Source organism: Eptesicus fuscus, chromosome 1 (genome assembly GCF_027574615.1).
Source record: "Eptesicus fuscus isolate TK198812 chromosome 1, DD_ASM_mEF_20220401, whole genome shotgun sequence".
NCBI classification, from domain to species: domain Eukaryota; kingdom Metazoa; phylum Chordata; class Mammalia; order Chiroptera; family Vespertilionidae; genus Eptesicus; species Eptesicus fuscus.
The window spans coordinates 131,425,074-131,447,297 of record NC_072473.1 but is presented as its reverse complement, the minus strand read 5'-3'; the positions used below and the strand labels follow the sequence as shown (position 1 = coordinate 131,447,297).

Genomic DNA, 22,224 nt, shown 5'->3' with positions numbered 1-22,224 from the left:
AAAAGTGAGAGATTATCTAAAACAGTTTCATTTTCTCTGTGAAGTAGGAGGTAAGATCATCTGTTGAGATGAGAAGGAGTCGTGGAAGGCAAAGAGAGGTATCAAAGGTCTAAATAGTGTAGACGTCTCCTTCTAGAAGGTCTGAAATAGTCATAATTGGACTTGAGCGTGGAAATTGACTTGGAAAGTACAGGATCTCAGGGACCATTTGAGATAGATGAGTATGACTATCTTCATGCAATCTGTCCTGTAGGGAAACTTTTTGCAACAGTGTCTGCAGGCACAGAGAGAGCAAAACGCAGGGTTTGGGAGATTTTGCTAAATAAGTAATTAAAAGACAGAGGAACATGGAGTTTAGGTTATTGGCAGAAGTATTATTAAAATAATGGTCTGGGGTCTTTTGCTGAATATGAAAATGAATAGAAAATGGGGGTACTGGTCAATGAGGTTGGAGAGTAGAGAGGATTTGAGCAAGTGATTGAAAGGAGACGGAATTGTGGACAAAACATGGATGTTTGAACTAGTGATTTCATAGGTGGAGTAGTTTCTGTGATGAAAAAGATAAGACCTTTTGAGATGTTCTGACTTTTCGAATTTGAACACCTTTCCCTTGTGATGAGAATTGCTTTATATCTCCCATTAAGCATACAACACACCTTCTGCAAAAGGGTGCTCATTATTCTTGCTCATTATCCTGAGGAAACAAAGAAAAAATTATCCTTTTTAGTTCTCTTTTGGCTTTCAGGAACTCAGAGTTTAATCTGCCTCTTGGACTTCCTGTCACTTTTTCATCCATCCTTGAGTACATGTCCCTCCTTATGGGTCCTCTGAACACTGAGCTCCTGAGAAACTCCTCCATCTTCCCACTATGATTCTGTAAATGTATTTTTTTGCTCACTTGGGTCAGAATAGTCTCGGTTATTGCCAGCACCAGGAAGTACAGAAGCACTAAAAATCATTGCACTTTTAAAATGAGTAAACAGATCCTCAGGATGTCTGTAAAATGTGCATGCCCCTCAGAGGGCAAAACTCAACACTTGAAATTTCACAAAGAATACACCTTAATCACAAAATGCGCCATGTGAATGCAGTAATGCCTCGGAGTACTCTGGACCACCATGCAATGTGCAATCTTCTCTCTTTTTTCCCCTAATCCTCACCGGAGGATATGTTTTTATTGATGAGAGAGAGAGAGAGAGAGAGAGAGAGAGAGAGGAAGGGAGAAATAGAAACACTGATGGGCTGTCTCCCATATGTGCCTGGCAGGGGATCAAATCCGAAACCTAGGTATGTGCCCTCACAGGGAATGGAACCTGCAACCTTTTGGGGTATGAGACGATGCTCCAACCCACTGAGCCACCGGGCCAGGGCGCAGCCGTGTATTGTTATCTTAGTGGAGAACTCTTAACACTTATCCTGGGCGGATGTGGACACTGGATGTGGATAGTGACCGGGAACCTTACTCTAAATAGTGTGGAAGCGAGTCTGCCTGTGATAGAGATGGCCAGGCAGGGGACATGTGACAAGAGAGGCAGTGGAGATCTCTGGGTGGGGGCATCATCCCATCACTGGGTACATTCCGTACACGAGCCCCTCCCTTGCCTGGTGTTAATTCATGGAGACTTGACTTCATTACGGAGGAGTTCGGGGAAAGGTGGGGTCTGGCTCCCTGCACCCCAGCCGGCGACTCCACCCCCCACCACCCACCCCCGCAACTCCGCCCAGCAAGGAAGGGGGCGGGGAGAAACTGCGGGCGGGGCGGGCGGCTGCCAAGGCGGCCAATAGGCGGCTGAGCCAAGGGACAGGGGCGCCGCCGCTAGCGACACCGCCTCCCAAGTTTCCCCTGCGGATGCACAGCCCCGGTGGCTCCGCTCGTCCCGGCTCAGAGGGGGCCCGCGGGGGCCGAAGGAGCGGACTCCCGCCAGGGTTCCTAAGGAAGGGGAGCGGACTGGCGCCCCTCTCGCTCTGAGGGTCGGTGAACGATGAAGAGCCGGCGGCGGCGGCGCAGGGAGTACTGCAAGTTCGCGCTGCTGCTGCTGCTGTACACGCTGGTGCTGCTGCTCCTCCCCTCCGTCCTGGACGGCGGCCGCGACGGGGACAAGGGCGCCGGGCACTGCCCAGGCCTGCACCGCAGCCTGGGAGTGTGGAGCCTGGAGGCGGCGGCGGCGGGAGAGCGCGAGCGGGGCGCGGAGGCGCGGCTCGCGGCCGAGGGGCCAGCGGGCCAGCCCCCCGGGTCCCGGGGCAACCTCAGCGGCGCCGTCGGGGAGACGGCGTCGGGCGAGAAGCAGCACATCTACGTGCACGCCACCTGGCGCACGGGCTCGTCCTTCCTCGGGGAGCTCTTCAACCAGCACCCGGACGTCTTCTACTTGTACGAGCCCATGTGGCACCTGTGGCAGGCGCTGTATCCGGGGGACGCCGAGAGCCTGCAGGGCGCGCTGCGCGACATGCTGCGCTCGCTTTTCCGCTGCGACTTCTCCGTGCTGCGGCTGTACGCGCCGCCGGGGGACCCCGCCGCGCGCGCCCCGGGCGCAGCCAACCTCACCACGGCCACCCTCTTTCGCTGGCGGACCAACAAGGTCATCTGCTCGCCGCCCCTGTGCCCCGGCGCGGCCCGCACCCGGGCCGAGGTGGGCCTCGTCGAGGACGCTGCCTGCGAGCGCAGCTGCCCCCCCGTGGCCCTGCGCGCCCTGGAGGCCGAGTGCCGCAAGTACCCGGTGGTGGTCATCAAAGACGTGCGCCTGCTGGACCTGGGCGTGCTGGTGCCCCTGCTGCGGGACCCGGGCCTCAACCTGAAGGTGGTGCAGCTCTTCCGAGACCCGCGGGCCGTCCACAACTCGCGCCTGAAATCCAGGCAGGGGCTGCTGCGGGAGAGCATCCAGGTGCTGCGCACCCGCCAGCGGGGCGACCGCTTCCACCGCGTGCTGCTGGCGCACGGCGTGGGCGCCCGGCCCGGGGGCCCTTCCCGCGCGCTGCCCGCCGCGCCCCGCACCGACTTCTTCCTGACCGGGGCGCTGGAGGTGATCTGCGAAGCCTGGCTGCGGGACCTGCTGTTCGCGCGCGGGGCGCCCGTCTGGCTGCGGCGCCGCTACCTGCGGCTGCGCTACGAGGACCTGGTGCGGCAGCCCCGCGCCCAGCTCCGCCGCCTGCTGCGCTTCGCCGGCCTGCGCGCCCTGGCCGCGCTCGACGCCTTCGCGCTCAACATGACGCGGGGCTCGGCCTACGGGGCCGACCGGCCCTTCCACCTGTCGGCGCGCGATGCCCGCGAGGCGGTGCACGCCTGGCGCGAGCGGCTGAGCCGAGAGCAGGTGCGCCAGGTGGAGGCCGCCTGCGCCCCGGCCATGCGGCTGCTGGCCTACCCTCGCAGCGGAGAAGAGGGCGACGCCGAGCCGGTCCCGGACGAGGAGACACCGCAGGAGGTGGAGGCTGGTGGCGCCACGTAGCCTCCCGCCCGCATCCCGGGGGGTTAGATCCGGGTAAGGCGACCTGGGGCAGGGAGGGGCAAGGAGGGGTCTGGAGGAGCTGGGACCAGCCCGCAGGGGAGGGGGTGATGCCGTCGCAGGTCTCAGCCTGTCAGAACAAGGTCTGCTGGCAGAATTTGAACGTAGCCACCTGCCTCTTCAAGGGAGGGCCCTGAGGTGAGAGAGGTTAAGGATGGCCGAGCCTGAACCCAGGTCTTGGTACTCCCAGTCCCCTCGATGAAGTAGGAGCGAAGGTGATCTGTTGAGAATTGGGGGAGGGGAAGGAGGAGGGGGAGCAGAGCTCTGGGGAGAGCAGAGGAGGTTTGAAAGTCATAATGGAACTTGAGCCTGGGAATTGACATGCAGAGCATAGAAATGGGGGGACCATTTGAGGTTGCTGACGATGACTTTATCTTGATGGCAATCTGTGCTGCGGGGGGACTTTTTGCAAGTGTCTGCAGGCACAGACACTGCCAAAAGCAGGGGTAGGTGGAAAGTTACTGACTCTTATCCTACCTCCCCCAGTCTGTTTCATATTTCTTCTCTGCCTCTATCTCTCTGATGTGCAGGTTCCAGAACTTTCCTTCTGAGTTCCCAAGCACACAGGCATAGGCAGGCCTCTCTCTCTCTCTCTTTTATAAATATATATTTTATTGATCTTTTACAGAGAGGAAGGGAGAGGGATAGAAGAGTTAGAAACATCAATGAGAGAGAAACATCGATCAACTGCCTCCTGCATGCCCCCTACTGGGGATGTGCCCTCAACCAAGGTACATGCCCCTGACCGGAATCGAACCTGAGACCCTTCAGTCCGCAGGCCGATGCTCTATCCACTGAGCCACACCGGTTAGGGCTCAGGCCTCTCTTGCAACAGCTTTGGCCCGTGTGTGCCTCAGGCTCTGGTATAGTGGCGTAGAATGCACTTAGCTTTCCTCCTGGCTCATGTGGAGTCTCCCCCCACCCCCATGGCTGTTGTTTGCAGGACATTGGACCATATCCCATTTACAGCAATTCCCAAAAGCTGCCTGGTCAGCTTCCTCTAGTGCCGACAAGACCTCAGGGCCCGGGCTTCATCCCATCCGTTTGAGAGATGGAACCTTAGATAGGCAGTAGCAGCTTTGGCTATAACTGCAGAAGGAGCTTTGTGAAAAGACACCCCCCCCCCCGCTCCAATTTGTTTTGTTCTTTCTCTGTAGAGTATACATCCTGAGATGCTAAAATGGGGCTGAAATTATCTCAGAATGTGTTCAGTGTCTGGTCAGCACATTGGCCGAGGGAAGAGTTTGTTCTGCATGAGGCTGACTTGAGGAGTCTGGTTAGTGGCATGGGGATAGGTTCCCCCAAACTCTGTGGGAGTTAGAAGGGTGAAGCTTTCTGCACTGTGCAGTCCAGAGGAGGAAGAAAAGCAGTGCCGGGCGGGAGGAAGTGACTTAAGTTTCCATTCATTATTTTATAGTATAATTCACTATTCCCCTGGGATCACGCTCTGAGGACAAAGTTGAAAATGTTAATGAAGGTGGATATTGTTAATAGAGCCGGGTTTCAGAAGCTGGCTGAATTTTCTCCCAGTAACCAAGTGGTTTTCTATGTCAGTTTCTGTCATTTCTGGGAAGTCGGTGTTCCTTCCTGATTTCCCGAGTAAAGGAAGGAAGGTAAGGCACAGGGCAACTTGTCCCATCTTAACAAAACATCCTTTGATCTGATGATCCTGTATTTACAGATGTAAATAACATAATGGTCCCTAACCCTCCTTCAGAGGCCTGAGGGAACCCCTCTCCAGGGCAAATGCTGCATTTTATGACTTTCTGAACGGACAGTCTCCCAGAAACTTTCACTTTCCTCCCATTTTGACAAATATATTTTTATTGATTTCAGAGAGGAAGGGAGAGATAGAAACATCCATGATGACAGAGAATCATGGATCGGCTGCCTCCTGCACACCCCACACTGGGGATCAAGCCCGCAACTCCGGCATGTGCCTTTGACCCGGAATCCCCAGTTTTATTAACATTTATTGAGTGCTGATTGGGATGGGATAAGAAACAGAATAGAGAGGACGATTGGAGGACAAAGCTTCATCTTCTAGGAAGTTATAAAGGTGACTATGGGTGAGACACTGGTGCTACAGGGACATCTGGGAGCCAGTTTTAAGCTCTTCCATACTTTAGTGACTAATATCTTCCTCCCCCATTTCTGCTGGAATTATTGGACACTTACCATGTCTCCACCAACATTATTGACCCACTGATGAGTTTCTAAAACCCTGTCAGGCTCTACTTTAGGGAAGAGAAGGGAATGGATCCTTATGTACCATGCATTGAGTTGGGCATTGTACATATATCATTATTTGGACATGTTATCAATTTTACAGATGAGGAAGCTGAGACTCAGAGAAGTTAAGTAATTTGCCTGAAGTCACACCTGGGCTGGTGAGGGTGAAGCAGCTTTGGTGTTTGAGCCTAGAGCTCAGAATCTCTCCATTATAACACACCCTTACCTGGCCTCCCTTAGCATCCCCTGGCAGCACCATTGGTACTCCAGCCAGGCTTAAAGACTAATCTAGGAGTGATAAACACATTTAGCTTTATTACTAATATCTTCCAACTACTGAACAAATCAATAAAATATCCCGGAGCTGCCAACAACAACCTACACAGGATTGCTAGTAACTCTCCAGCCAGCCTCCCCATGGCTGGCCTTCTCCTGGGGCATCTGACCATGCCCTCAGCTCATCAGTGAAGAAGGGCTACACATTAATTGACCTGAGTAACTTCTGGATGGTCCAGACCTGACAACCAGGATTTGCCAGGGAGGGAGTCGGTGCAACTTTTTCAGGGCTGGATGGGAATCTCAGCACCCTGAATCAAGTTACGAAGGACCCAGGCTCTTTCAATCTTTTGCATCTTTTTGGATTTCATGCACCATCTTATCTTCCCACTGTCACGAGATGGTAGCCTCAGCAACAAGCATCACTTCCTCACACAACTACTAAAATGCAGAAAGGAGCCCTAGCCGGTTTGGCTCAGTGGATAGAGTGTCAGCCTGTGGACTCAAGGGTCCCAGGTTCGATTCCGGTCAAGGGCATGTGCCTTGTTTGCGGGCACATCCCTAGTAGGGGGTGTGCAGGAGGCAGCTGATCGATGTTTCTCTCTCATCGATGTTTCTAACTCTCTCTTCCTCTCCCTTCCTCTCTGTAAAATATCAACGAAATATATATTTTTTAAAAATGCAGAAAGGAAAGAAACTGATTAGCAAGTAAGGAGTGGAAGAGTTTTTCCCTATCTGTCTCTCTTCCCTCAAATCTGGTTATAGAAAACTTTCCCAGAATCCCCTGCCCCCAGCCAACTTCCTTTTATGTCTCACTGGCTAGAACTGACTGGTCCAAAAATCGGTGAAAGTGACTAGAATCATCATGTTTGGACACATTACATTCACCTGCGGAGCTCTTGTTTCTAATGTCAATACCTGAGCTCCACCCCTAGAGACATTGAAGTAATTGGTCCGGCATTGGGATATTTTTAAAAGTTCCCCAGGTGACTGACTGTACTGTAGAGAGACGTTGAGGACCACTGACTTAGACCAGTCATGATTCATCCCCCAGGCTAGGTTGTTGCCACGGGAACAAGATCAGGATGGGGGCTGTTAATGAGCAGCAAACTGTCTGCCACAGAAATTTCTGTGAAAGAACTTGGAATTGTGAAATTCCAAGCAGATGTAGGGTGTTAATGTGGAAAGGGGGAAATGTTTTAAATTATTCATGACTACAGTTCCAAGCAGACCGATGTGCTGTCCTATCCTTCTCAGCATGTCTTCCTTTCACCTCTACCCTTGGTAGGACCCAGGCTTTCATTCCTGTAGGCATTTAAGACACCTCGAAAGGAGATAAGTGCACTGTACCCTAATTCCCAAGACTCAGAAAGCTTTCTTTCTAAGGAAATCTTCCTAACAGAAAAAGCAATGACCAGCCACCCCCAAGTTCCTAACAGCATTTTGAAAGTCATTCCATTTTAATGAGGTTATTATGCTCCAAATGGGGTATGTATAAATATTACTGCAAGAAGAACCTCCTGCTTCAACACAGATGAAAAGGCATTTGTTAAACATTGTTCCTACACAGATTTCTCATTCAAGAAAATTTGTTTAAGTTTCCAATTGTAAGGCATTGTGGGTGCTGTGTTCATGCTAGACTCAGGTTGAGAACCACTAGCAGGGTCGCCTAAGACCATCGGAAAACACAGATATTTACATTACGATTCATAACAGTAGCAAAATTACAGTTATGAAGTAGCAACGAAAATAATTTTATGGTTGAGGGTCACCACAACATGAGGAACTGAATTAAAGGGTCGCGGCATTAGGAAGGTCAAGAACCACTGTGCTAGAGGGATGGAAGTTAGGAAGAAAAGTGCGTGTGCGTGTGTGTGTGCGTGTGTGTGTGTGTGTGTGTACACATAGATAGGTACCTGAGTGGGAGGGCTACAGTAAGGTGTAAACAATTTTTCTTTTATTTTTAAATATATATTTTTTTATTTCAGAGAGTTGGGGAGAGGGAGAGAGAGAGAGAAACATCAATGATGAGAGAGAATCACGGATCGGCTGCCTCCTGCACTCCCCACACTGGGGATCGAGCCCACAACCCGGGCCTGTGCCCTGACCGGGAATCGAACCATGACCGCCTGGTTCATAGGTCGATGCTCAACCACTGAGCCACAACCTTTTGGTGCATGAGATAACACTCTAACCAGCTGGGCGTCTTTACACATTTTCTCTATGCTCCTGAGAGCTGTCCTTATAGTCTGGGGGAGGGCAGAAGTGTGAATTTGCAGTTGCTGAGGCAGGACTCAGAGAGTTTTCAAAGAGGTGTTGTTGTTGGTTTTTTTTGTCTGGGCAGAGATTTTCTTCTCATGTATACACATGTAATATAAATATTTGGCAATGATGCTTTAAAAAAAAACGTTTATAAGCAGCTGGCTTAAAATTCCTCAGTACGCCTTTTCTCAGGCTTAGCATGAGCAACACAGAAAAGAATGAAACTAAAAGCTAAACTGGCCTTGTTTTTTGTGTGTGTGTCTGACGTTCTAGTCGCACAAGATGACTAATAAATGAACCTCCCTCTCTGTGAGGGCTTCTGATTCCCTCATCCTCTTGCTTCATAATGGAACCAAAGGAACTTGCTCCACTGAAAGAAACATTTCTGCTTAGGTGCAGTACAGAGAAAGAACGGTAGAGACGGTAGAGACGGAGAAACCTTGGCCCGAGTTCAAGAGCACAGGGAAGTGAACTGTTAGGGAGCTGAATAGGAAGTAGCTTCAATTGGACAAAAGTTGCAGCGCTCAGTGATATGTTCGTGAGCATTGGAGTCCTTCAGTTTTGCTGCCTGCCCCCCAGGGCCCACAGGCACCAAGCCAGCAGCCCGGTTTGACATTTCTGCAGCTGGTCTTGCTCACATTAAAGACCATCATGCTGGATGCTGGGAAGAAATTGGAACATCAGCTGATAGTGAATATATATAGGTTGTCCCTAAAAATGTATGCACAGTGTTTAGCTGATAGCTCAATTGATGTTTCTTTCTTTTCAGATTTGACCCATAGGAATGAATAATTATTCAAAGTGTGTATACATTTCGGGTGATATATATATATATATATTCAGGGTATACACACTTTGAATAATTATTCAAAGTGTGTATACATTTTTGGGACACCCTGAATATATATATCATCACCCGAGGAGGATATAATTTTAGAGAGAGAGAGAAGGGGAGAGAGAGAGAGAGAGAAACATCGATCAGCTGCCTCCCATACACACCCTAACCAGGGATGGAACCTGCAACCTAGGCATGTGCCCTGACCAGGAATCGAACCCACAACCTTTTGGTGGCTGAGATAACACTCTAACCAACTGATCCACCCGGCCAGGAATGACAGTGAATATTTTAAATGAGAAGATTAAGTGGATGTGAAAAACAACCAGCAGATCTGACTTCCATTCTGACCATGTTTGTTTGGAGTAAGCAGATTCTCCTCCCGTGAAGAGTCACATGTCAAAAATACTCACCAAGGGAGACAGGTTTTTATCCATGGAATGGAAGCCCTTTCGGTGAACACTCCTGTCACAGGCCCCAGTGGGCAGCCCCAGAAGGCACAGGGAGAGTTGTGAGGGCCCAGGGCAGTCTGTGGGCTATGCCATCAAGAAGCCTCACATCTGGGCGAAATCCAAATGCCCACAGGGATGGTTTGGAGAGATTAATATTGTGTGATTAAGATCGTTTGGGCCTAGCCGGGGTGGCTCAGTGGTTGAGCGTCAACCCACGAACCAGGAGGTCACAGTTTGACTCCCAGTCAGGGCACATGCCTGGGTTGGGGGCTCGATCCCCAGTAGGGGGTTGCAGGAGGTAGCCAATTGATGGTTCTCTCTCACCATTGATGTTTCTATCTCTCTCCCTTCCTTTCTCTGAAATAAATAAAAACATTTTTTTAAAAAAGATTGTTTGAGGGTGGTAACCAGCAGCTTAGAATTCTAGCAGAGAAAGCAGCCTAACTGAAGGTCTGACACAGAACATTACGGAGACATTCATAGGTATGGGAGCCAGTAGGGGTGCGAAACTGAGTTCTTTTATAAAGATTCTGAACTGAAGAGTTATGAGCAACCCCAGAGTGACCTGGGAGGCTAACTAAAGCAGTCCTTACATACATACAGATAAGGTGAACATTAAGGAAAAATGTCCCAACTTAGAAGTCACTTTCCCCATGACTAAGACCAGACATTACCAAAAAGGATGCATTCCTGCCTTGGAGAGATTATGGGAACAGTAAGCCAAAAATACTAAGATGAAGATAATGTTTTAAAAATAGGACTTCCTTTCAAACAGTGTGGAGTTTGGCATATGTAAAATAGACAGATTTTGGAAGCAATAAAAGCAGACGTTGTCTCTTGCTCTAATAAAGAATATCACCAACACAGATGTAATAAAGGAAAACAATACATTTTTCAGGTTCTGCAAATAACAAAAAGTTACATGCTGTTGCCTAAGGATAGCAAAGGGGGCTATTTTGGAAAAAAAAAAAGAGAGAGAGAGAGAGAGAGAGAGAGAGAGAGAGAGAGATGGTTGGCTGAAAAGAAGCACTCCCCCAAAGAACAACAAAACTCTTAGCATGATTGAATGCTTTTTAAATTAATTCTATTTTTATTTCTCAACAGTCAAAAGGGAAGAGAAATACTTTTAACCTCAGGAAAAATCCATGTCCTGCTCCTAAGTATGGCCATCTCTGGCAATCCTACAGGCCCCGGGGGAGGACTGGTTTACATGCTCTAGAGTCCTATGCCAATAAACCTACTCTCAGCCATGGGGCCACTTTATCCCCACCAGCTTGTGGACAGGGCTAGGAAAGGGAGGAACAGACACAGCGCCTCACTCTGCAGGGAGAGCTACCGGAAGTGACGGGCTGGACTTCGGGTGACACACAGACTCTGTATACTGACCAGCCACCCTAACCTGTGAGTCCTAAAACTGATGCAGGCAGCCCCAGAGCCCAGCACCCCTTTAGCCACGCCATTGGCTGATAGCTCCAGTGGAGGCCAAAGGGTCGCCTGAGTGGCAGCTGCAAGCTCTGGTCACTTCCCAGCCCCATGCCCTTACTAACCCCTGACATCTCACTTGGTGGACGACAAACATCTGTAGGTGGGTGGTCAAATACGTTTTAAATACTGACTCAGTTCCTTTATTTGACTTGGGAATGACCTTACTCACAAAAGCAATTATGTCTGCCAATTAAAATTGTATCTCGGAGCAGTTCAATGAACGGAAAAAACTAAAGTCAACTAGGCAAACTCAGCTGTTTTCAAATGTTATTAATAAAATTTTAGGAGCACATTCATTTTGTTCTCAAGTGAACTCAAGAACTTGGGAACATTTTAGTTGGGGTTGGGGTATGATAAAATTGGAAACGTTATTATTTCATTCTATTGGGGGAATATAATGGCCATTTAATCATTGCACTGGCTGACCCTGGGGCTTGACTAATGACTCGCATGGATTGAGGTTTTACTCTGGTTTCTGGAACAGAAAAGAGGGTCTTTTCCTCCCACCGTGGACAGAGAGAAGGGTAGAAGGGCAGCTTAGCTCTTTACATGGGTTGCTCAGGTCCAGGCAAATGACCTCTCCCCTAATTTCTCCCTGAAGTCCCCAGGCAAGAGATGTGTGTGTGTGTGTGTGTGTGTGTGTGTTTTACTCCGTCCCCGTTTTCATCTGAAGCAAGAGTTGTTTCAAGTATTAAATACAACTGAAACTAATATTGACGAGCCCAAGTATGACAGCACCCCCTGCCAGTTAACTTTTCAGATAGAAAATCTGAAAGTGATTTATCACATTTGTGCTGTTTAAAGTGCATTTCTAGGCTATTTCATGGTGGTGGTGGGTGGGGGGGAGTTGCAGTTAGATTAGCAAACTGTTTCCTATTACAGTTTGCTTTAGATTCACAATGGAGGGATGCTTGCACTTTGATATTTCTAGTATTTCAAGTATTATTTTGCCATCATTCCTAAGCAGTTCCCTTTTAAAAAGTCAATAACTTAATGGGGCTATTGTTGTAAACATTGTCAGTCATTTCCGTTTTCCTTGGCACTGCATTTCACTGATTGGAGGTGAAAACAGGAAGGTTAAGAAAGCTTAACCCCAGTTAACAGATAAGCTTAGATGGTAACATCATCTACAGAGGGTGGCTCCAGGGTCAGATGCTGGGAGAAGACCCTACAAGAACACTTTGCCATTGAAAAGGAGGCTAACAAAGTCCTCGGGCCATTTGTTCTGGAGTGGGTCCAGGAGGAAGACTGTTACAATGGGCTGGAAAGTAATTCACCAGTGATAACGGGACCTGCTGAATACCCGGAAATCTCAGACCCCTCAGCCCCAAGTGCCAAGTTGCAGCACCAACTTTTAGCATCTGTGAAGTCTCTCTTGGTGGTAAACCCAGGATGCTGCACCTGGCACAAGCAAATGGGCAGGGACAGATGAGTACTTTCAGATACAAAAACAAGAGAAACTTGAAGAAGGGTGGGTAAAAATCTACAAGTGTGGTTCAAGCAGTGAAGTAATGTGTCCAAGCAAGTTCCCAGATACACTTGGGAGGCCCAGGGCTCAGTACCTGACTTGAAAGAGGACAGGAAGGCCACCGAGAGAGGCAGAGCTGCAAGTTCATATGGTTGAATCTTCTGTTCTCACACTTTAAAGCAAGCAGGAAGTTGATTCTTCTTCCTCCCCCGTCCCAGCTAAAAAAAGTATGATTAAAAAGCTGAGTGTGTCTTCCTGAGTTATTCTGCGATAGCCCGGGAGGCTCAGCACAACCAACTGCATGCAGTCACAGTCCAGGCTCCTTCACCCAGAAAGAAGTTTCCCTTTGATGGCAGTGAGGCTATTTGGAGGTCACCCAGCTGTATTTAGGGTCCAGCTGGTCATTTAAATACTTAGGGGAACTGTAGCAAAGGCCATAAAATATACACAACTCATTGGAGTATGACTTTGAATCTTTAAGTAAACAATCCTTTTTTTTTTAAGTGCAAGGGAACTTGTGAATTTAGTATTAAGGAATGACTTCATATCTCAATGCCACATATTAAAAAACCCTTTTATGCACGATTCACAAAACAATGGTATACAGAAATCATATATCACCGCTTGGGGTACTCCATCAAAAAGTGAGACATGGCTGTTACAAGGTAATTTTATTTACTTGCAGCAAATAAAGGAGACACAGGAGATTCATATCCAAAGCCCTGCCTTGCTAAGAGAAGCTTATACATTAATTATATGCACTATTTGGTCATTTATCTATCTATATATAAAAGCCTAAGCAACCATTACGACAGAACGACCAGTCAACCAGTAGCTGTGATGCGCGCTGACCACCAGGGGGCAGACGCTTAATGCAGGAGCTGTCCCTTGGTGGTCAGTGCGCTCCCACAGGGGGAGCACCGCTCAGCCAGAAGCCAGGCTCAGGACTGGCGAGCGCAGCTGTGGCGACGGGAACCTCTTCCACCTCCACCGGCAGTGCTACTAAGCAGCGGCAGCAGGCACAGCAGGCTGGAATAAGTGTGAGCAGCACGGTGCCCAGCCCGTTTGGGCTCCTCCCTGGCCACCTGCTGCTTGGTGCACTGCTACATCCCCTGAGGGGTCCCGGATTGTGAGTGACTGTGTCATAGCTTAGAAACTGCTACATCCCACACACAGTTAAACAAGGAAGTATTTGAAAAAGAAATCTGTGGCTGCTTAATCCTAATTCATCAGAAGACTCTCCAAACTGTCCACATCCTGTTTATTCTACATGGGAATAAACATGCATTCTTATATATTGGGATTTAAAAATTAAAACCTGGCAAGGCTACTCGAACACTGAAAAAACAGGATGATGCAGCGATGACATGCATGGACTCTGGCTTGCACATTTTGTGGTCAGCCCTGATTCGGACACTTATAACTGTGTGACAAAGCCAATTACTTAACTTTTCTCTGCTTCAGTTTTTCCACCCATAAGATGGGGAAAATGGTACTACTGCCTCAGAAGGATCATGTTATGTACCACTTTTTATAATCGGCAAGAAAATGTAGCTGTCCACACAACAGCAAGATGCCTTTCACCTGTATGAAAAGTATGGTCACTGGTGCATGCGGCATCCCGGATTGCAAAAGGGATGCCCATCTGCTGGTTTCGGGCCTAAACTGGCAGTTGGACATCCCCTGAGGGGTTCCAGATTGCGAGAGGGATGTCTAACTGCCAGACATCCCCTGAGGGGTCCCGGATTGCGAGAGGGCACATGCTGGGCTGAGGGACCCCCCCACTGTGCACGAATTTCGTGCACTGGGCCTCTAGTATGTTGACATTTTCTTTGCAGTTGGCTACTTTCATACCATTGAGTTTCTTGTCAGCTCATCCTGTTTACTGCTGCGTCTGCAAAATACTGTGCTATACTTTGACATTTAGCAAGAAATATTATTTATAACTGCCCAGACCTTGAGATCCTTGTCCTATCTAACAAAATCTCTATAAATCTTTAAATTAATTGTACTAAGATAATTTTGGAATTATCTATTTTTTATTATCATACAACATAGGTCTTTAAATACTTTTGACTTAGAAATGACCAGAAGGGTTTACATTTGTTTCAGGTGGTTCAAGCAGTAACAAACATTTTCATTCTCCTCAAATTCTGGGTAAGTGGAACTAGTTTTAACCAAGAAGTTTAGTAGCTTAACATTTAATTTTTCATTGTCATACATCTAGTAGTTGAAAGACAGGGCAAGGCTAGCTACTTGGTCATTGTAGCTGGCTGATAAACTGAATGATTGGGTCTTAAATATGCATCCAAAGTTGAATATTTCATAGCTCCAACTGAAGAGGGCCCCACAGTATTAAGAAGAGTGGGATCTGGAGTAAATTTAATTTTTAATCCTATATCTAAAACATTGGGGACTTAAGAATTTTGAGAAACGTCACACTAAGAATTAATGGAAATAGGAACCAAGATGGTGGCATAGGTAAATGCCTGTACTCACCACCTCTCAAAACCACATCAAAATTACAACTAAAATTAAGAACCCAGCTCAAGTGACTGGGGAGGCTGAGCCATTGGGCCCTATAGAACACCTACTACACAAGGCCACTCTACCAACTCAAGGAGACATAGCAGCTCTACCCAATACATAGAAACAAACACAGGGAAGCAGCCAAAATGAAGAGACAAAGAAATATGTCACAAATGAAAGAAAGCAAACTACTGGATATAGAGTTCAAAACCACAGTTTTAAGGTTACTCAAGAATCTTCTGGAAACCTCCAAGGAACTTAGTGAGACTTTCAAGGATCTTAGTGAGAATGCCAAACACATGGAAAAAGACCAGTCAGAAATTAAGCATACACTGACTGAAATAAAGAATAATATGCAGGTATTCAACAGTAGAGGATTCTAAGAATCAAATCAATGATTTGAAATATGAGGAAGCAAAAAATAACCAGAAGAGCAAAAAGAAATAAGAATCCAAACTATGAAGATCATGTAAGGAGCCTCTGGGACAACTTCAAGCATATCAGCATTCGTATTATGGGGGTGCCAGAAGGAGAGAGAGAGCAAGATGTTGAAACCCTATTGAAAGAAATAATGACAGAAAACTTCCCCCACCTGGTGAAAGAAATAGACTTACAAGTCCAAGAAGCACAGAGAGCCCCAAACAAGAGGAACCCAAAGAGGACCACACCAAGACACATCATAATTAAAATGCCAAGGGCAAAAGACAGAGAATCTTAAAAGCAGCAAGAGAAAAGTAGTTAGTTACCTACAAGGGAATGCCCATACAACTGTCAGCTGATTTCTCAACAGAAACTATACAGGTCAGAAGGGAGTGGCAAGAAATATTCACAGTGATGAATAGCAAGAACCTACAACCAAGATTACTCTACCCAGCAAAGCTCTTATTTAGAATTGAAGGTCAGATAAAGAGCTTCACAGACAAGAAAAAGCTAAAAGAGTTCATCACCACCAAACCAGTATTATATGAAATGTTGAAGGGTATTATTTAAGAAGAGGAAGAAAAAGAAAAAGATCAAAACGTGAACAACAAAATGGCAATAAATACATACCTATCAACAACTGAATCTAAAAATCAAAATAAACTAATAAGAAATCCAATGAACAGAATAAACTGGTGAATAAAATAGAATCAGAGGCATGGAAATGGAACAGAATGATGATTCTCAGAGAGAAGAGGGATGGGGAGGGAAGAGATTAAACAAAGATCTTATATGCATACTAGAGGCCCAATGAACGAAATTTGTGCAAGAGTAGGCCTTCCTTCCCCTGGCTGCCGGCCCCAGCTTCCCTCCGGCACCCAGGACCCAGGCTTCTCTCTGGCCACCCACAGACACTTAGGACCTGGGCTTCCCTCGCAGCCCCAGCTTCGTCCAGAAGGACATCTAGTCTAATTAGCATATTACACTTTTATTATTATAGATATGCATTACCTATAGACACAGACAATAGAGTGGCAAAGGCCTGGGGTGGGGCGGGAACTGGGTGGAGGGAAGCAATTGGGGGTGGGGGAAAAGAGGGACATCTGTAATAATCTCAACAATAAAGATTAAAAAGAGAATTAATGGACATGTTTATATTTTAAGCACAACAAAAATATTGAAAATGGTAGGAAATTTGCTGATAGTGTTTTTAGTCTACTTGGGGGCTACAGTTATAGCTTCAATCCCACCTCTTTCCCCCACTCTACCTAGTAGGTCTCAGAAAGCTCTATTTTCCTTAACAGGCACCTCACAGCAGCAGCTGCAGAAAGGACAGTCACACTGACAGAGGTACCCCCATCTTTTTCCTGTCTTTATTCTCACCTAACCCCTATTGGATCACACTTACTCCTGGACTGTCTTTACAAAGCAGAAATGATAGATACTGGTTCAGTATGGATTTCTAGCATTGAATAATGCAGCTTAGATAAGGAAGATTAAAGGTTTAATATTTAAGAAGCCTTATAGCGTCAGGATTCAACAGGCTTTCTGTTTGTGAATTTTGGTGTTCTAAAGTTCAAACATCATTTGTTCCTTTCCTTTCAGGTCAGTCATCATGAACGGGGCACTCAGCATGTTGCCCCAGCACTGGAGAAGCCATGCTTTGGAGGCAATCTATCACGCTGTCAGAGACTGGGACTTGATTTGGTACCAACTGCTGTGCAATTCTGGAGAGCAGGAATATCATGAGCTTATTAAATAACTAGTGGCCCGGTGCACAAAATCCATGGACATTAAAAGGGGATTAATTAGAGGAAATATTTTGATATTGCTATTTGCCCTTTCTCTATAATAGAAGTGTCAGAGATGAAAGAAAATTAGTAAAATGTATATGAAAATCTTCCTCCTGTCAGAGTCTGGGCACACCACGGGACCCAGAGTCAAGTCCCTGCCCACCTGGGGCACCTCAAAATTGTGCAAGACCCAGACCAAGCCAGCCCCACCCCCATAGGGCAAGATCCAGACCCGGCTGGCCCCACCCAGGTCAAGCCCCACCAGGTGGGGGGCGTGGCCTGAGGTCCCCTGGCCTGACACCAGGAGGGGAGCACAGCCTCAGGTCCCCCGTCAAGCCCCACCAGGTGGGGGGAGCAGCCTCAGGGCCCCTGTTAAACCCCACCTGGTGGGGGGGGTGCAGCCTCAGGTCCCCCAGCGCCAGGGTGGGAGGCATGGCCTGAGGTCCCCCAGCCCAGGGTGGGGAAGCAGCCTGAGGTCCCCCGGACCAGCACTGGGGCGGGAGGCACACCTTGAGGTCTCTTGTCAAGCCCTGCCGGGTGAAGGGCTCGGCCTCAGGTCCCCTGGCCCACTGCTGGGGCGGGGGAGCATGGCCTGAGGTCCCCCATCAAGCCCTGCTGGGCAGGGGGTGCGGCCTGAGGTCCCCTGCCCTGGCCCAGCGCCACGCAGCCTCAGGTCCCTGCTGATTGCTTGTTAAGGCTTGTTATGGGAACTCGGCCTCCATTGTGGGTACAGCCATCTTGTGTTATGGAAACCCCACCTCCGCTGTAGGCGCCGCCATCTTTGTGATGATGTGATGGTCAAATTGCATATTCCCTCTTTATTAGATAGGATGAGGGACACATTGGTTGAAACAGAGTTTCCAGTAAGGAAGCGCAATGTGGATAATTATGGCAATAAAATAGGAAGAGCTTTAATGCCCAACCTGAACCTGCCTCGGCTGGAGCCATTTCAACAAGGCGTCCTCACAACAAAGAAGACATGCGATTGGTACCATTTCCCATCAGCAGGTGTCTGGACAAAACATTAATGTGAATAAGGGCCAAGCACAGTCCTGTGTATCTTGATTAAATTACGCACTAATAAATAAAAGTCTAGGTGATATTGTTTTAAATCTGACTCATCCAACCCTTCTTCAAACAGTTCTCCTTGCCACCACCCCTGAACTGATTTTTCAAAAGTAATTTCTCTCTGTACGGTGGGAGAGAAATGAACTGAAACAATTTTTTGCTTTTAAATTGTTCCATTTGGTGTTTTTGTAATTATACTATTAAATGACTGAGTCATGCTAATGACAGGATTTGTTTGTTTTGTTTTGCTAGGAAGCTTCGGATTTTATGATGTAGTTCGATTGAATGGTTCTGGGAAAAGCTAGTCTACTTAGAAAGGAATATGAAGACTATAAAATAAACTGCATGTTGGGTTCAAGATTCTTAGCAATTATCCAACATTTAAAGTCTACTAAAGAGAGTTTCAGGCCAGGAAAAGTCACAGGAAGAGATGAGTTTTAAAGTGGTTCTTTTAATCCTGAGGCACATGTTGCCATGATTTTTAGACCCTATTTTAAAACTAAAGTTTTTCAAGCACCTAAATCAGGGGTTGGCAAAAACATTTTCTGTGAAGAGCCAAACAGTAAATAGTTCCTGCTTTGTAAGCAAACTAGTAGCCCTGCGTACGAATCTGTGTGCCATTAGCTCCCCAGTAGCTCGCTGCCCCACCCTCCTGTGGCTCCCCCTGCCCTCCCCCCTCATAGCTTGCTGCCCTGCACCCTGCTGTAACTCTCCGCTGCCCACTTGTAGCCAGTAGCTCGCAGCCCCACCCTCCTGCTGATCTGTGATCTGGTTGTTAGGCTTCACAGCATAATGACCATTTGCATATTACATCTTTATTACATAGGATAGTTGCTCACTTCTGCTATAACTTCTCAGTTCTGCATGAAAGCAGTCACAGACAATATGCAAATGAATGAGCATAGTGTATGCCACTAAAACTTTATTTACAAAACCAGCAATGGGCCAGTCCGGATCCTGGTGCCGGCTCTAATTTGTCAACTCCTGGTCTAAATGAAGCTGGAGAGGAATCGCTTCCACCTAGAAAAGAACCTCTCAGTGAAGGAAAGGAACAAAGAATAGGATCATACTACACCATCTACTAACAGACAATACTTTTAAAATACAAAACAAGATCAGTTCAGCCAGTTAATCTTTTTATTTTGAGTTTTGTAAAAAAAAAAAAAATACAGAAAAAGCTTTGAGAAAAATGTGTTAAATATCAGCAAAAGCAGGAAAACGTGACTAGCTTTACAATGTCAATCTAAACATATACACAAAGGCAAACATTAAGTAGGATGCTACGGAAAGACAGCACTTTGGGGTCTAACTTCAGTTTTCTTTATTGCACATAAAGGTTGCTGATAACTCCAAGTCTTCACTTTTTCACAGTTAAACATATTGTAATATTATTTTGTATAACGTGTTTATACAACATACTATAATGTTAATGTTATAAAACCACCAGTTTGCCACAGTTGAATGGAAATAGAAGACAAAATTCTCCCCAACTACAGTGTTTAAGCTTTCTATAAAAAGTTCTCTAGGTCACATCATCCATGTTACATTCATCCTATTCTATTTAAAAAATTGCTTTGCAGCTATTAAATGAATATTGGTGGCCTTTCCATTTAATAAGTTTAATGAACAAAAACTTCTAAGTAAGAAAACCAGATGTATTTTACGTAAAAAAGAAAAAAGACAACCTAGGAGTAGGTGACCCTACTATGAAGTCATACTTTGAATGAGTGAGTGCAGAGATAAATTCCAAATCCATAGACTGACTCAATACCCACACAACTGAAAATCATTCTTCTGCTTCTCCAAAGCCCACAGCTGGAATAATCACAACAAAAGTCATCCCCCAAATGTCCATGCAGTTAGATGGTCACCCAGTAACACTGGATCTTAACTGATTTTAAGTGCTTTTGACAGATATGTAGAGTTAGTCAAGCTATTTACATGTCCTTTTTCTTCTGAGCTCCTCCAACATACACAGGCCCAAATCATTCTCCATTGGCCAAGAATTGAGGTGACTGTGACATCCTGTTAACCCTTTTTAAAAGGTGGCCATCAGAATAAAAGGATGGCCTCTCCCGAGTGCTCTCATGTCTATTTCAGACCTTTTCAAAAGGCAGCAGCAGAACAGGAAGACCTTCCTTCTCATCTTCTCCAAGGCTCAAGTAGCAGAAAACGGGTGCCTATGTGTTCCAAGTGGACCATGGTTATCGTATACCCTGCTTACAAAAATAAGATTCACATCAAAAACTTTGGTTTTGCTCTTTACAATTTCTCCTAGCACTGGGTGACAAGATGTGTTTGTTAATTTTTTTTAAAACTCTTACTTACGAAAATTGAAACTGGAAAATATGGTTTACTTCTAAATCTTGTTTTGAAAGGATTGTCAAAAATCCTACTTGCTTTTCCTAGTCAGATACTCACATTGGTTTCTAGGGTGTTTCTCTGTATATTGTTCTTATTAGGTTTTAGGAAGGGGGAAGGTCTTTTCAGGTATCAAAGTGGTGACAGCAGCGTTCAGATGGGTTGTTTCTAAATTCTAACCCTTGCCCACTGGATTCTTCAACTTGCTGTGTGAGGACATAGCAAATGACACTGGCAAGCCAGAGTCCCACTTAGAAAACAACAGAAGAGATCAGAACTCAATGACACCAGTCTAAAATTTCTGCCAGATTAGCTCCGACAGTACTAACCCATCTGCAGAATCAACAGCAAAGGCAGGCATGAAACTCGTCAAGTTCCCTATTCCTGAAGTGGAATAAGAAGTCATTCATGGAATCAGCAAGCCTCATTCCAAAGTACATTTGACAATGGATGGTAAAATCAGTTTTCTGATACACCCCTTAGAAGTCACAATGGGTACCAAGGTAGGTTTCTAAGCAGATGATTCCCCTCTGATGAGTGGCTCAATTGCCCTGGCACCGACCTCCAAGTACATCAGTGATGTTTCTACATTTAAGAGTCACTGTTCACACCAAATATCCAACATGATTACATTAACTTCTACTATGGACAGAAAAAGGGAGGGCTATCATGAGGGGTGAAGGAAGGACGTGAAACAAACCTCTATTTTGGAAGGAACGTCACCTCTTTGTTCTAGTCTGAAATGTTCATGGATAGTGACGATAACATTTTTGGTGTTTTCTAAAATTTGTTATTTTTCAACCAAACCACAGAGGGCATTTTCAGGTCTAGGGATCACAGCCTAAAGAGCTCTTGCTATTTGGTTGATGAAACATTTGATGTCGCACTGTGGTTTTTGGCTGCAAGGCATCAATGCTTATTTGTCTGGTCAGTCCAATAAGTATCCTTGATGGTCAGTGTCCATTTAATTACATATGCCTTTCCTACACTTGCTTCCTAGGAAGAAATGCAGACTTATTTAAATCCCAAATTTCCTCTCTAGGAAAAGAATAGTAAAAGGAATGTCAGGAGTTTATATCTTCCCTCTGTCAGTGCTATACACAAAGGTTTGCATCTCCTTAATTACCAGCTCCCAACACCACCACCGCATGACAGCAAAGTGATCACAACCTTCCACTTAATAAGGGGCCTGTGCTCCGGCAGGAAACAGCCTTCCCCCTTATTTTAAGGAGTCCAGTGTGGATTCAGGCATGGAGACAAGTGAAGTGTGAAGAGAAAGAAAGTTCACTTGACTGCAAAGGGGACTATTAATTTAATCTCAGGTTAAATGGAAAAGACAGCTTATTAGAAACCTTCACATTTGATTAGTCTGCAGCTCAGTTAAGACAAAACCCCCTTTTTTTCCCACAAATCAGAGCAAAGATGCCAGGTTTTAACCCCTCCAATATATACACTCAAGTCATCCTTCTCCGCCTTTCATGCTCTAAGGTTTTCTAATGTGACCTTTTTTTTTTTAGTTGTATTTATGGAATATGTTTTTGAG

At 46.4% G+C, this 22,224-nt stretch overlaps 2 protein-coding genes across 2 annotated transcripts in view; one reads left to right on the top strand and one right to left on the bottom strand.

The window, feature by feature from the left end:
• The first annotated feature begins 1,797 nt into the window (after positions 1-1,797).
• CHST7 (carbohydrate sulfotransferase 7) lies at positions 1,798-18,542 on the top strand. Its single transcript, XM_054714323.1, has 2 exons — positions 1,798-3,476; positions 17,065-18,542. The coding sequence occupies exon 1, from the start codon at positions 1,983-1,985 to the stop codon at positions 3,441-3,443; it is 1,461 nt and encodes a 486-aa protein (XP_054570298.1). The 5' UTR covers positions 1,798-1,982; the 3' UTR covers positions 3,444-3,476; positions 17,065-18,542.
• A 1,981-nt stretch (positions 18,543-20,523) lies between these two features.
• Positions 20,524-22,224, bottom strand: part of SLC9A7 (solute carrier family 9 member A7) — a 118,208-nt gene continuing 116,507 nt past the window's right edge. Inside the window, exon 18 of the mRNA XM_054714321.1 lies at positions 20,524-20,536. The gene's annotated coding sequence lies outside the window, so the exon portion shown is untranslated. The remainder of the gene's footprint in view (positions 20,537-22,224) is intronic.

Bases quoted from the DNA above. Each gene is read 5' to 3' on its own strand.
- CHST7 (XM_054714323.1), top strand. From the start codon at position 1,983: ATGAAGAGCCGGCGGCGGCGGCGCAGGGAGTACTGCAAGTTCGCGCTG.